This window comes from Phasianus colchicus, chromosome 1 (assembly GCF_987193195.1).
Source record: "Phasianus colchicus chromosome 1, bPhaCol1.hap1.1, whole genome shotgun sequence".
In the NCBI taxonomy this organism is placed as follows: Eukaryota; Metazoa; Chordata; class Aves; order Galliformes; family Phasianidae; genus Phasianus; species Phasianus colchicus.
Genome location: NC_143436.1, coordinates 55,509,547 through 55,523,304, shown reverse-complemented (window position 1 = coordinate 55,523,304; position 13,758 = coordinate 55,509,547). Strand labels below are relative to the sequence as shown.

Genomic DNA, 13,758 nt, shown 5'->3' with positions numbered 1-13,758 from the left:
GCTCCAAGGAGACCTGATAGTGGCCTTCCAGTACCTGAAGGGGGCCTGCAGGAAAGCTGGGGAGGGACTTTTTAATAAGGGCACGTAGCGACAGGACGAGGGGAAAAGGCTTTAAACTGGAAGAGGGCAGATCGAGTCTCGGTAAGAGGAAGAAATTCTTTACTTTTACTGTGAGGGTGCTGAGACACTGGAACAGGCTGCCCAGCGAGGTTGTGGATGCCCCCACCCTCGAGGCATTCAAGGCCAGCCCGCATGGGGCTTTGAGCAGCCTGGTCTAGAGGGAGGTGTCCCTGCCTATCGCCGGGGGTTTGGACCTACATCGTCTTAAAGGTCCCTTCCAAGCCTAACCGTACAGTGACTCTATGGATGGGAGGAAGTGGAGCTGGGATTTGGGTGTAGAGGCCCGACCCCGAGCTGGGTGCGTGCCTGCCCTCCTGCGTCCAAGGAGCCACGCTGGTCCAAATCTAGGTGACACTCCCATCTGTAGTTTTTTTGTGGACAAAATAGCAAAGCACGCTTCTTGTATTTCAGTCTCCTACACAGTAAGTACTGCTGGTGGGAAATCAAAGCGGAGGTGAAGCTGAAGTACAGTGTTCCCCGTGACTATTAATAGTCTTTCATTAAACTCGCGTCCAAGGTTTCCAAAACCTTCTGGCTACTGCCATGTCTGCAGTAATTGGGACAAAAAGCCAGTCCTTCCTAAGCAGCAGCATCCAGTTGAGACCAGGACCTCCAGCGGGCCCTGCTGGTTTGGCTTAGCCTAAACCTGTCCCATCAGCTGTGGGAATGGCAACAGAATGCTGGTGCTTCCTGAGGTGCAGCTGCTCATTGATACCCAGCACCGTACCTTCAACTGGCCCTGCTGGCTTGGCCTATCCACCTGCCATGTACCAATGGAGAATGGGGAACAAAACGATGGGATCACATAAGCAGCAGCTGCACATCGATACCCAGCACCATGCCCTCAACCGGCCCTGCTGACTTGTTATATCTACCTGCCACATAACTACTGAGGATGGGGAACAAATGGCGGCATCCCAGAAGCAGCAGCTGCGCATTAATGCCCAGCGCTGTGCTTCCAACGGCCCCCTCCAGCTAGGCCTTTCTGAACACCTCAGATTGAAAGGTGAGAAAGGCCCCATAAGTGAAAGTAAAGAGGCAAGAAGGCTCCACAGTGACTGAGAATACGGAGGGTGAAGGGGAATAGTTAGAGATAGTTTATAGAAGCAAGAATGTAGAGCTTGTTAGAAAAATAAGGGATGGCAGACACTGTGACTGGGATAGTGAGGGGGATGAAGGCCATAAAGACAAGGGTTTAAGAACGGCCCGAGGACATTTGGCAGGGAGGTGATTAAATGTCCACAGGACAAGAAGAAAGCAGTTTGGGGGGATGCCCCCCCGAAAGGTCAGAAGTTTACAGTGAAAAAGGTCAGAAGCCTTCGCAAGGAAGACGACAAATCTTCATCCCATGACCCACTACGCAAGTGCAAGAGGGGAGGGTCTGCATGCTAATGAACTCTCAGCGGTATGATGAATATGTATCCGAATTCCGGGAAAACTATGATTATGTCTTAGTTCAGCCTATATCTGTAGCAAGATTTTTCCAGACTGTGTGCAAGTTAGGCAGATCTATCCACCTTGCACCCGGTGTCTGCGCAGCACTTGTACCTGCTTTGTAATCTTGGGTGACAGAGTTTGATTCCGCACGTCAAGATGGATCCAGTACAGGGCCAGCAAGGTTGTCACTCCAAAGGACCCAAATCAGCAGTCTCCCGGCCCCAAGCAGAAAGTCTTCAGCTTGCACGACACCCCTGGGCCACCTCTGGGACAGTCTTGCCCAAAGATAGGTAACCTGGATCCTCATGGATGTCTGGAAGCACATCAGCGGCCTGAGCCTGCTGAGCATTGCCCATGGCCTCTGGAGAAGAGTAAGACGACTATGGGGACAGGTGAGCTACTGAGATGCATCGTGCAGGGACCCCTGCAAGGACTTGCTCTGCAGGGCAGTGCTCTGCAAAATGAGTCTGCATCCCTTTCACTGTGCCCATGCTCCGTCACTTCCAGGAAACGGGACCAACAGCCTCAGCCTCCAGAAGAACAGAGCACCGCGGAAAGGACAGCATCAGTGTTTCTGACTTGCTCCAACACACAGATGCTGAACTAGCCTTAATGGAGAGACACTTGAGGACCATCCTCCTCAACTCGCATCCAAGGTTTCCAAAACCTTCTGCCTACTGCCATGTCAGCTTCCTGCTTTGTCAGAGTGGCACCTAGAGGAATTCTCTGAGCTCTGACCCTCTGCCTTGACGAGATCCTAATCTGAAAAGGCCCTCCAGGATACACGCACGTAGGAATGGAATGTTGTTTCTGCATTAGATATTAAAAAGGGGGAATTGATCTGAGGAAGTAGAGCACAATGTATTTGTATTTTGTAATTTGTCCCTAGAAGTAGCTGATGTGAAAAAAGGAGGAATAGCACGTATGTTAGTAACACGCTTTAGAAATACAGTTGCTGAAGTGTGTGATTAATTCTTGCTTGCAAAACTGCAATAGTTTCTAAATGTTCCAACTAGTATAGGTATAGTATTATGGACTAGAAAGCATATTGTAGGGCTATTCGGCTTGGATAAGAGACCCTCAGCAAAAGAAAAACAGACTTAACAAACATCAGAGAAGCCAGGGCCTCCACACAAGGCTGGATTGCCTTGCTCTGCGAGTCGGTTGGGATGCAACAGGCAGGCATCAAGATACTCCCCCCTGTCCTCCTTCTAAGCTTCTCTATGCAAGGACAAGCAGATGTCCAGAAACAATGACCGAGTGTTGAATGAGCAAATGTGAGAAGTTTAGAGCTAATTTGCGATATATGCTTAGCCAGCAGAAATTTATGTTTAGCCAGTATCTGTGTGTTTAGTTGAGCGTCAGCAAGATTGTGAACCTGAAGTACTCAGCCACTGAGGAACCAGGGGAGAAAGAGAGAAGCGTCGAGTAAGAGGCCGTAAAAGACGTAACGCTGTTTTCTGCGTGCTCTCCTGCTTGCAGGAGGCCCGCCATTGCAATTGCGAATAGAATCTGCTTTATCAGAGATACCGTCCTGATAAATTATTTGGGTATTTCCAACAATTTGGGGGCCCGTCCAGGATCACTATCGCCTCCTTCACTGCCCTGGACAGGGTAGGTGCACCCTGCTGATTTTAGCAGTCCCGTCTGGGTGGTGAGGTGATTCCTTGGGATGGCCGATAGGAAACCGAGACTGCTGCACAAAGGACGGGCTGTGTGAAAGCCAAGGGGCAGGTAGGCACGGTATTGACCCCTGCAGACCCGGTAACTTTGTGCACGGACCAAGGAAGGGGAATTTAATTCTTGCCTTGGGGGTCGGTGGAGAGTCGGGTGAGTCTCGGGAGGGAGCTGTTGGTGTGCAATACCCTGGACGCTTGACAAAGTGCCAGCAGCACCCCCCTATTGAATCCGAGAATTGGAGCGAGGTACTCCGGAGGGATTGGGCCTAAATCCGAGAATCGGAGTGTGGTAACCCGTGAGCTGGGGAGTTCACAGCAGCATTCCGGAGGGATGGGGAATAGGAGCTCCCGTAGAACAGGGCAAAAGGGTCCCCAAATTCATGCCTAGAAATAGCCCCTCAGGAAAGAGGCGTCAGAATTTGAAAATAATCCCCAAACTAGGGAAAAGAACGGGGAAAAGATGTTTAAATACTGTATACAGACATAGCCTAGAGAGCCACTACAGGGAAAATCATTATTTTGACCAAAATAGGGGTCTGACAAAGATTGGGCCTGTCAGACCTTGAATTTATACGTAAACAGTAAGACTCCTTTTTCTGAAACAGAATTGGCCTATGTCGCTTAATGGGTGCAAAAGTAAAAAAAGTTCCTCACAAGAAGGAGTGGAAGTTGAAAAGAAAAAGGAAAGAGAAGCAGAAAGATCCTACGTGGGATCCCTCAGATAACTTTCCTCCCCCTTCAATTTCTAAAGCAATGCAAGCGGCAGTGACCTCTCCAGAGAAGGGGAGTGGCCGTGCTGCTGATCCTGAGCAGGGTCCTGGAGAGAGGATGCACTGCCGATTACTGAGGGAGTTGGAGCAATGTGAATGGGACCTGGAGAGTTTTTCCTTTCTCTAACACTAACCTTACTAATACTTCACTTTCTCCGCTTAGGGCAGTCTCCTTAGGTCAAAGAGAAATAGGGTGTGCTAATGCCTGCTGTTTTTACTAGCAGAAAGGCTAGGAGTTTCAAGAAGGAAATAAATTCCTTAAATGAGGATCCGATAAGTGCAGCAGAACAGTTAGATCAGTTTCTGGGGCCTAATTTCTACTCATGGACGGAAATGATGTTTATCATTGATACGTTGTTTACTGGAGAAGAAGGAGGTGGGCAGCTATGCAAGTGTGGGAAAGGAATACAGAGGGAAGGTTGGGCCCTGGAGGGGGGCAGAGAGAGGAAGGATCCTGAGGATAAATTGTACTGATTATCGTCACTGTCTTTGAGATTGTTCGGTGTTCATGTTGTGAAAGTGGCTGTTATGGAACAAGGGGTGTCTGAACTGATACCAAGAAGACCCCCTGGGTATTTTGGCTCACTGGAGAAACATTGCTGGTGAGCCAGGGGGAATGTTGAGCAAGAAACCAGGAACATAAATGGAGTAATGGGACCAGTTTTATAACTCAGTACCCTAATCAAGAGACAAAGTGCTGGGTGTTCGTGGAAGTTGAAGAACTGCATTGTTTGATTTGTGGATTTTGAAGGGAGCGGGTGAAACTGTCTTGATGGTATATGGAAGTGCAATTGTTCGTGGTATATAGAAGCGCAGTTGTTAGCGGTACATGGAACTGAAATTGAGGGTACAAATAGTGGAACTGTGGAAAAACAAACAAAGAACAAGAAGAAAAAAAACTGGGAACCCTGTGGCCAGGGTGGGGCAAAAGGCTTTGTGACATCACAGAGCGGGACACGACATCAGTCTTTAAGTCACATTGGCAGCCTCCCCCAGCACACTCATTTGGGACAGCCGCTGGTGGTTCACTGCTGGAGCTCTGCTCTGGGTGACAGCCGCTTTTGTGTTGAGATTCATCTTTGGGAGAGAACAGGATGAAACTCAGCCGGACTCTCTTCCTGACCCTAGCTCTCTCCCTGTCCCCACTTGCTGGATTCAGCTCCAGCTGTTGCAGCTATTTTGCTTGGATTTGTAATGGGGACAAAGAGCCAGACCTTCCTCAGCAGCAGGAGCATCCTGTGGAGACCAGGACCTCCAGCCGGCCCTGCTGGTTTGGCTTAGCCACCTGCCGTGTAACAATGGGGGGTGGGCACCAAAAGACGGCATCCCAGGAGCAGCAGCTGCGCATTAACGCCCAGCGCCATGCCTCCAACTGGCCCCACCAGCTAGGCCATTCTGAACGCCCCAGATGGATCCGGTACAGGGTCAGCAAGGTTGTCACTCCAAAGGACCCAAATCAGCAGTCCCTGGGCCCCAAGCAGAAAGTCCTGAGCTTGCACGATACCCTGGGCCATGTCTGGGACAACCTTGAGCAGAGGGGGCTAACCTGGATCCTCACAGATGTCTTGAAGCACATCTGCATCCTGAGCCTGCTGAGCATTGCCCATGGCCTCTGGAGGAGAGTAAGACAACTATGGGGACAGGTGAGCTACTGAGATGCGTCGTGCAGGGAGGGTACCGCGGGTGGGGAGCAGGCAACCACAGAGGCCTTGTCTGTGAAGTCTTCCAAGGCAAGCAGACTCCCAGAGGTCCACTAGCACTCCCCAGGGACTTACCCAGCCGTGGGGCTGACACCCAATTGGAAACCCCTGTGCTACACCGGGCCTGCCTGAGGTGGTGGGAGCCCCATGCTTCGGGCAGTCCTGCGAGGCAGGAAAAGCTGCACAGGAATCGGAGCCACGCAGGGGAATGCTCTGCAAAATGAGTCTGCATCCTTTTCACTGTGCCCATGCTCCGTCACTTCTAGGAAACGGGACCAAGAGCCTCAGCCTCCAGCAGAACAGAGCACCAGGGAAACGAGGACATCGATGTTTCTGACCTGCTCCGCCACATGGAGGCTAACATAGACTCAATGGAGAGGCACCTGAGGACCCTCTTCCAGTCCCACCAGGAAGCGTGCAGGAGCATGCAGAAGAGGCAGGCAGTGCAAGATACAGGGAACAGGAATAATCCCTCTGCAGACACCACATCCAGCACTGGCTAGGGCGTTCAATCTATGGATAAATCATCTCTTTCTAAATAAACATATAATTCATATCTCATCACGGTCATACGCTTATGAACCAAGTGGCTCGAGTTGGAGCTGAATTTTGTGAGCAGGAATAAATCAGAGGCTACATACCATCCTGCATTTACAAGCACCAGCTCTGGAATACCGCTGAAGGCTCAGAGCATAGATAACATCTCATCTCTGAATGTGCAATCTGGTACCCACTAGGCCTAATAACTGTCAGCCATTTACTAAGCATGGTAATAATGGTTTGTCTTTTGACACTTGTGTAGTCCATAGCACGGCAGGTTTGTCCGTGCTCCCAAGTCCACCAGTTCGGTCCCCGATGCCAGGCTCAGCCATAGAACAAAAAGGGATTAAGTGTGCTATTTTCTAGCCTTTGGGAGTAAAAAGCAGGGGGGTGAGGGCCACTATCTTAATCTCCCCAGTGTGGTCAGCCTCTATAACTGCTGGGAAAACAAAAAGCCCCATCCATGTGACAGAAGAACGTCCTAATAAGAGGGCGCTACGCCTGTCCCCAAGGAGGCCCGTTACTCCTGCTGGAATGAGAGTCACGCTGCTATCAGTCAGCACCCCTGACTGGGCGGTGGCCAAATCCACTCCTGCACTGCCGGCGGTGGCTGGTCTGAGAAAGCTGCCCGGGAAGTGGCCGACGGATTCGGGGCTGTATTTGTTGCCATAGCGCTTTTCACACAGAATCACACAGAATTGTAGGGGTTGGAAGGGACCGCCAGAGATCACCAAGTCCAACCCCCCTGCCAAAGCAGGTTCCCTACACCAGGTCGCACAAGTAGGCGTCCAGGCCTCCCCAGATGCAAGACTACACTTGCTTTTGTTAAACCTCATGCGGTTTCTTTCTGCCCAGCTCTCCAGCCTGTCCAGGTCTCGCTGAATGGCAGCACAGCCTTCAGGCGTGTCAGCCAATCCTCCCGACTTCGTATCATCAGCTTGTTGAGGGTGGCCACATGGAAGGCCTCATCAACCTCCTCCTCCTGATCAGGGGGCCTGTAGTACACACCCACAGCAGTGTCACCCATACCAGGTTTGGTATGATTTGATTCTCACCCACAAGCTCTCCACTGCCACACCACTCTCCCCCAGATGGAGTTCAATACATTCTAGCTGCTCTCTCACATAAAGAGCAACTCCACCACTCCGCCTCGCCAGCCGATCTTTCCAAAAAAGCACACGGCCCTCCATGACAACATTCCAGTCATGCGATCTGCCGGGAAATGGGAAGAAGAGCCCATGGAATGTGAAGGAAAGAAGAAGGCCCATGAAATGTGGAAAAAGGGTCTGACCACTTTGGAAGAATATAGAAATGTTGTTAGGGCCTGCAGGGATGCGACGAGGAGGGCTAAAGCCCGCCTGGAATTGAATCTGGCAAAGGTGGTAAAGGATAATAAAAAAGGCTTTTTGAAGTATGTTAACAGTAAAAGGAAGACTAGGGAGAATGTGGCTCCCCTGATTAGTGACGGAGGTGTTCTGGTAACGGGGGATGCTGAGAAGGCGGAGATACTGAATGCCTTCTTTGCTTCTGTCTTCAGTGAAAAAGCTCCCCCTCGGGAATCCGAGACCCTGGAGGTTAGTGAAAGGGTCTGGGTAATGGAAGACTTCCCTTTAGTCAGGGAAGAGGTGGTCCGAGAGCACCTGGGCAACACCAATGTTCACAAATCCATGGGACCCGATAGGATGCATCCACGGGTGCTGAGGGAACTGGCAGAGGTGATTGCTGAATCGCTCTCTGTCATCTTTGAGAGGTCTTGGGGAATGGGGGAGGTGCCTGAGGACTGGAGGATAGCCAGTGTCACTCCGGTCTTCAAGAAGGGCAAGAAGGAAGATCCAGGCAATTACAGGCCAGTCAGCCTCACCTCTGTCCCTGGAAAGGTGATGGAGCAGCTTGTGCTGGATGCCACCTCCAGACAGCTGGAAGAAAAGGAGGTTATCAGGAGTGGTCACCATGGGTTCACCAGGGCGAGGCCGTGCTTGACCAACCTGGTAGCCTTCTATGATGTTGTCACTGTCTGGGTGGATGGGGGGAGAGCAGTGGATGTAGTCTACCTTGATTTCAGCAAGGCATTTGATATTGTCACCCACGGCATCCTTATAACAAAGCTGAGGCAGTGTGGGATAGATGAGTGGACCGTGAGGTGGGTTGAGAACTGGCTGACTGGCAGAGCGCAGAGGGTTGTTGTTGGCGGTGCAGAGGCTCGTTGGAGGCCTGTAACCAGCGGTGTTCCCCAGGGGTCGGTGCTGGGTCCGGTCTTGTTCAACATCTTCATCGATGACCTTGGCGAGGGGAGAGTGGCCACAATCAGCAAGTTTGCTGAGGATACAGAGTTGGGAGGATTGGCTGGCATGCCTGAAGGCTGTGCTGCCATTCAGCGAGACCTGGACAGGCTGGAGAGCTGGGCAGAAAGAAACCGCATGAGGTTTAACAAAAGCAAGTGTAGAGTCTTGCATCTGGGGAGGAATAATCGCATGCACCGGTACAGGTTGGGGGATGACCTGCTGGAGAGGAGCTCTGCAGAGAGGGACCTGGGTCCTGGTGGATGACAGGTTGGCTGTGAGCCAGCAGTGTGCCCTTGTGGCCAGGAGGGCCAGTGGCATTCTGGGGTGCGTTAAAAAGAGCGTGGCCAGCAGGTCGAGGGAGGTGATCCTCCCCCTCTACTCTGCCCTGGTAAGGCCTCATCTGGAGTACTGTGTCCAGTTCTGGGCTCCCCAGTACAAAAAAGACAGGGATCTCTTGGAGAGAGTCCAGCGGAGGGCCGCAAAGATGGTGAAGGGCCTGGAGCATTTCCCCTATGAAGAAAGAAAGGCTAAGTGAACTGGGTCTGTTTAGCCTTGAGGAAAGAAGACTGAGAGGGGACTTGGTCCAGGTCTATAAATATCTAAGGTGTGAAGGGCAGAGTGACGAGGCCGGATAGTTTTCAGCAGTGCATGGAGACAGGACAAGGGGAGATGGACAGAAACTGCAGCATAGGAAGTTCCGCACAAATGTGCTCAAGAACTTCTTTACGGTGAGGGTGACGGAGCGCTGGAACAGGCTGCCCAGGGGGGTCGTGGAGTCTCCTTCTCTGGAGATATTCGAGACCCGCCTGGACGCCTACTTGTGCGACCTGGTGTAGGGAGCCTGCTTTGGCAGGGGGGTTGGACTCAGTGATCTCTGGAGGTCCCTTCCAACCCCTACGATTCTGTGATGCTCTGATGCTGTGATGCTGTGATCGCAGGGCCGTGCAGCAACAGGGAGTTTAGATCGGCATTCTCTCGCCCAGTGTAGCCCCCTCCTGCACCGGGGACAGGGTCGAGCTGGAACACCACAAGCATTTTTATTTACTTGCTTAGGCTTTTTACAGTCCCTTTGTACATGACCGGGTTCCCCACAATTGTAACACTTCATTCTTTGAGCTGTCTCTGCATCGAGTCGGGCTGCCAGCGCGTCTGCTACCAAGGCCATTTTATGACTTTCCGTGCCTACAACTTGACAGGCTTTAATCATGTCAGTAACGGATGGATCAGCATCCTTTAAGGACTGTAAAACCTTTCGACAGCCCGCATTTGCGTTTTCTACTGCTGATTGCTCAAGCTAAGCATCCCGAGCGGCTTGATTTTCTACTTGTCCCTCTAGCGTATTTTGTAAGGAAGTGGTCAAGAAATTGAATGTAGGGCTCGGCAGCCCCCTACTTAACTGATGTAAATGAAGCATTAGGCGAATTACAATCAGGTATGCAACGGATAGCACGCAGCACCAAAGCGTTAACTTGTCCAAGGCACTGCCTATCCATCTGTGCCTGGGCCTGAGGCGTTGCCCGGTCCCCCTCTCCCATGAGTTCCTCCATGCCAACGTGATTTAACTTATTCCAATTATTCATAGCCTGGACGGCAGCCTGTTCTCGGCATTCAGCCATAATCACAGTGTATTGCATGGGAAACAGGATCATTCGGAACAAAATTTTCCAGTCGTGAGGGGTCATAACATAACTGTCTCCAATTGCAACCAAAAGATGATACGTAAAGGCGGACTGAATTCCATAATCTCTCACTGACTTCCTTAGCTCCTTTACTGCCTCATAAGGCAGGGATTCCAACTGGGGGGGCTGCTTTGCGCGATGCAATGCAGGAAAGGCTCGCAACGTACCAGCGTCACCCCCTAATGTCGCTTCTTTTCTGCACTGCTCTAAAGCACCGTAGTCCGCTGTAGAAAAATTTTTCTTTCCCGCGCCCTTCAAATTATCATCAGGAGGGAAAACGTCCCCTTCGTCTTCCGGATCTACCGGACGAGGATCAGGCGACGTACGCGGGGCGGAGGGCGGCAGCGTCACGGCGAGCGTCGGGGGCGGAGCGGAGCGGAGCGGAGGGCGGCAGCGCGGGGGCGGGTCGCGATTTCTCTTCTCCCCGGCCGGGAGCGGGGTCGGAGCCGCGGCTCGGGTCCGGGCAGGGGCTGCTTTCCGCACCGAGGGGCAGCGGCGGGGGTGGCAGGGAGAGCGACGGGGAGCAGTCGGAAGACATTCTTCCTCGTCGAATTTGCTGAAGCCCTTTCGTTATGTGGCGCCAAACAGGCACAAGGTTAGCAGCCGTTCTGTCTGTAGTCATAAAAGCCTCCCGGACTCCTGTGCCAATTCTGTCCCAAAGCTCTCCGTGAAGAGAGAACCCAGTTCTCGGAAATTCGGGGACGTCCGGCTCATCCCTTTAAGAAAGGTAGCTAACGCTGAAGCAGCTCAAGGCTGATTCTGAAGCTTGAACCTAATGCTTCAGGAGTTAGTTGTTGCTCCTGCGGTAGCGAGCTCCTCATAGTTGGCGACTGCTCACCTTCTGTCCTGCAGAGCGCTGCGGACGCGCGCCAAACAATCTCTCCGCAGTTCAGTCGGGCGGCGCTGCCGGGCCGGGCTCGCTCAGCCTCGGCTTCGTTTGCTCCACGCGGTGGGCGCCATTTGCAGCGTCTGCTGCACGGACTCTGCAGTGAACGATCCAAGCCGTTTCCTGCAAGTTCTCACATCGCTTACATGCCTTCACCAGTTTTCTTTCTCTAGCTGTCCCATCCGGCCCTACAACTTTCCCAGCCGCATTTACATGTCAACAGAGCATTCTACAAACACTTGTCAACCGTTCACGTGGGCGCTTATCCGATTGGAGCCGTGAGCTGTTCCTTTTCTTCTAGACCTGGAGCAATGTGAATGGGACCTGGAGAGTTTTTCCTTTCTCTAACACTAACCTTACTAATACTTCACTTTCTCCGCTTAGGGCAGTCTCCTTAGGTCAAAGAGAAATAGGGTGTGCTAATGCCTGCTGTTTTTACTAGCAGAAAGGCTAGGAGTTTCAAGAAGGAAATAAATTCCTTAAATGAGGATCCGATAAGTGCAGCAGAACAGTTAGATCAGTTTCTGGGGCCTAATTTCTACTCATGGACGGAAATGATGTTTATCATTGATACGTTGTTTACTGGAGAAGAAGGAGGTGGGCAGCTATGCAAGTGTGGGAAAGGAATACAGAGGGAAGGTTGGGCCCTGGAGGGGGGCAGAGAGAGGAAGGATCCTGAGGATAAATTGTACTGATTATCGTCACTGTCTTTGAGATTGTTCGGTGTTCATGTTGTGAAAGTGGCTGTTATGGAACAAGGGGTGTCTGAACTGATACCAAGAAGACCCCCTGGGTATTTTGGCTCACTGGAGAAACATTGCTGGTGAGCCAGGGGGAATGTTGAGCAAGAAACCAGGAACATAAATGGAGTAATGGGACCAGTTTTATAACTCAGTACCCTAATCAAGAGACAAAGTGCTGGGTGTTCGTGGAAGTTGAAGAACTGCATTGTTTGATTTGTGGATTTTGAAGGGAGCGGGTGAAACTGTCTTGATGGTATATGGAAGTGCAATTGTTCGTGGTATATAGAAGCGCAGTTGTTAGCGGTACATGGAACTGAAATTGAGGGTACAAATAGTGGAACTGTGGAAAAACAAACAAAGAACAAGAAGAAAAAAAACTGGGAACCCTGTGGCCAGGGTGGGGCAAAAGGCTTTGTGACATCACAGAGCGGGACACGACATCAGTCTTTAAGTCACATTGGCAGCCTCCCCCAGCACACTCATTTGGGACAGCCGCTGGTGGTTCACTGCTGGAGCTCTGCTCTGGGTGACAGCCGCTTTTGTGTTGAGATTCATCTTTGGGAGAGAACAGGATGAAACTCAGCCGGACTCTCTTCCTGACCCTAGCTCTCTCCCTGTCCCCACTTGCTGGATTCAGCTCCAGCTGTTGCAGCTATTTTGCTTGGATTTGTAATGGGGACAAAGAGCCAGACCTTCCTCAGCAGCAGGAGCATCCTGTGGAGACCAGGACCTCCAGCCGGCCCTGCTGGTTTGGCTTAGCCACCTGCCGTGTAACAATGGGGGGTGGGCACCAAAAGACGGCATCCCAGGAGCAGCAGCTGCGCATTAATGCCCAGCGCCATGCCTCCAACTGGCCCCACCAGCTAGGCCATTCTGAACGCCCCAGATGGATCCGGTACAGGGTCAGCAAGGTTGTCACTCCAAAGGACCCAAATCAGCAGTCCCTGGGCCCCAAGCAGAAAGTCCTGAGCTTGCACGATACCCTGGGCCACGTCTGGGACAACCTTGAGCAGAGGGGGCTAACCTGGATCCTCACAGATGTCTTGAAGCACATCTGCATCCTGAGCCTGCTGAGCATTGCCCATGGCCTCTGGAGGAGAGTAAGACAACTATGGGGACAGGTGAGCTACTGAGATGCGTCGTGCAGGGAGGGTACCGCGGGTGGGGAGCAGGCAACCACAGAGGCCTTGTCTGTGAAGTCTTCCAAGGCAAGCAGACTCCCAGAGGTCCACTAGCACTCCCCAGGGACTTACCCAGCCGTGGGGCTGACACCCAATTGGAAACCCCTGTGCTACACCGGGCCTGCCTGAGGTGGTGGGAGCCCCATGCTTCGGGCAGTCCTGCGAGGCAGGAAAAGCTGCACAGGAATCGGAGCCACGCAGGGGAATGCTCTGCAAAATGAGTCTGCATCCTTTTCACTGTGCCCATGCTCCGTCACTTCTAGGAAACGGGACCAAGAGCCTCAGCCTCCAGCAGAACAGAGCACCAGGGAAACGAGGACATCGATGTTTCTGACCTGCTCCGCCACATGGAGGCTAACATAGACTCAATGGAGAGGCACCTGAGGACCCTCTTCCAGTCCCACCAGGAAGCGTGCAGGAGCATGCAGAAGAGGCAGGCAGTGCAAGATACAGGGAACAGGAATAATCCCTCTGCAGACACCACATCCAGCACTGGCTAGGGCGTTCAATCTATGGATAAATCATCTCTTTCTAAATAAACATATAATTCATATCTCATCACGGTCATACGCTTATGAACCAAGTGGCTCGAGTTGGAGCTGAATTTTGTGAGCAGGAATAAATCAGAGGCTACATACCATCCTGCATTTACAAGCACCAGCTCTGGAATACCGCTGAAGGCTCAGAGCATAGATAACATCTCATCTCTGAATGTGCAATCTGGTACCCACTAGGCCTAAT

The 13,758-nt window shown here is 51.9% G+C and overlaps 2 protein-coding genes across 2 annotated transcripts; both read left to right on the top strand.

Moving 5' to 3' along the window:
- The first annotated feature begins 3,537 nt into the window (after positions 1-3,537).
- LOC149919630 (uncharacterized) lies at positions 3,538-6,268 on the top strand. Its single transcript, XM_090143689.1, has 2 exons — positions 3,538-5,649; positions 5,973-6,268. Exons 1-2 carry the CDS (start codon positions 5,101-5,103, stop codon positions 6,207-6,209), a joined length of 786 nt encoding a protein of 261 aa, XP_089999815.1. The 5' UTR covers positions 3,538-5,100; the 3' UTR covers positions 6,210-6,268.
- A 5,078-nt stretch (positions 6,269-11,346) lies between these two features.
- LOC149919629 (uncharacterized) lies at positions 11,347-13,576 on the top strand. Its single transcript, XM_090143675.1, has 2 exons — positions 11,347-12,957; positions 13,281-13,576. The coding sequence occupies exons 1-2, from the start codon at positions 12,409-12,411 to the stop codon at positions 13,515-13,517; spliced, it is 786 nt and encodes a 261-aa protein (XP_089999801.1). The 5' UTR covers positions 11,347-12,408; the 3' UTR covers positions 13,518-13,576.
- The last annotated feature ends 182 nt before the right edge of the window (positions 13,577-13,758 follow it).

Bases quoted from the DNA above. Each gene is read 5' to 3' on its own strand.
- LOC149919630 (XM_090143689.1), top strand. From the start codon at position 5,101: ATGAAACTCAGCCGGACTCTCTTCCTGACCCTAGCTCTCTCCCTGTCC. The intron at 5,650-5,972 runs GTGAGCTACTGA...CGTCACTTCTAG, and splicing joins TAAGACAACTATGGGGACAG to GAAACGGGACCAAGAGCCTC.
- LOC149919629 (XM_090143675.1), top strand. From the start codon at position 12,409: ATGAAACTCAGCCGGACTCTCTTCCTGACCCTAGCTCTCTCCCTGTCC. The intron at 12,958-13,280 runs GTGAGCTACTGA...CGTCACTTCTAG, and splicing joins TAAGACAACTATGGGGACAG to GAAACGGGACCAAGAGCCTC.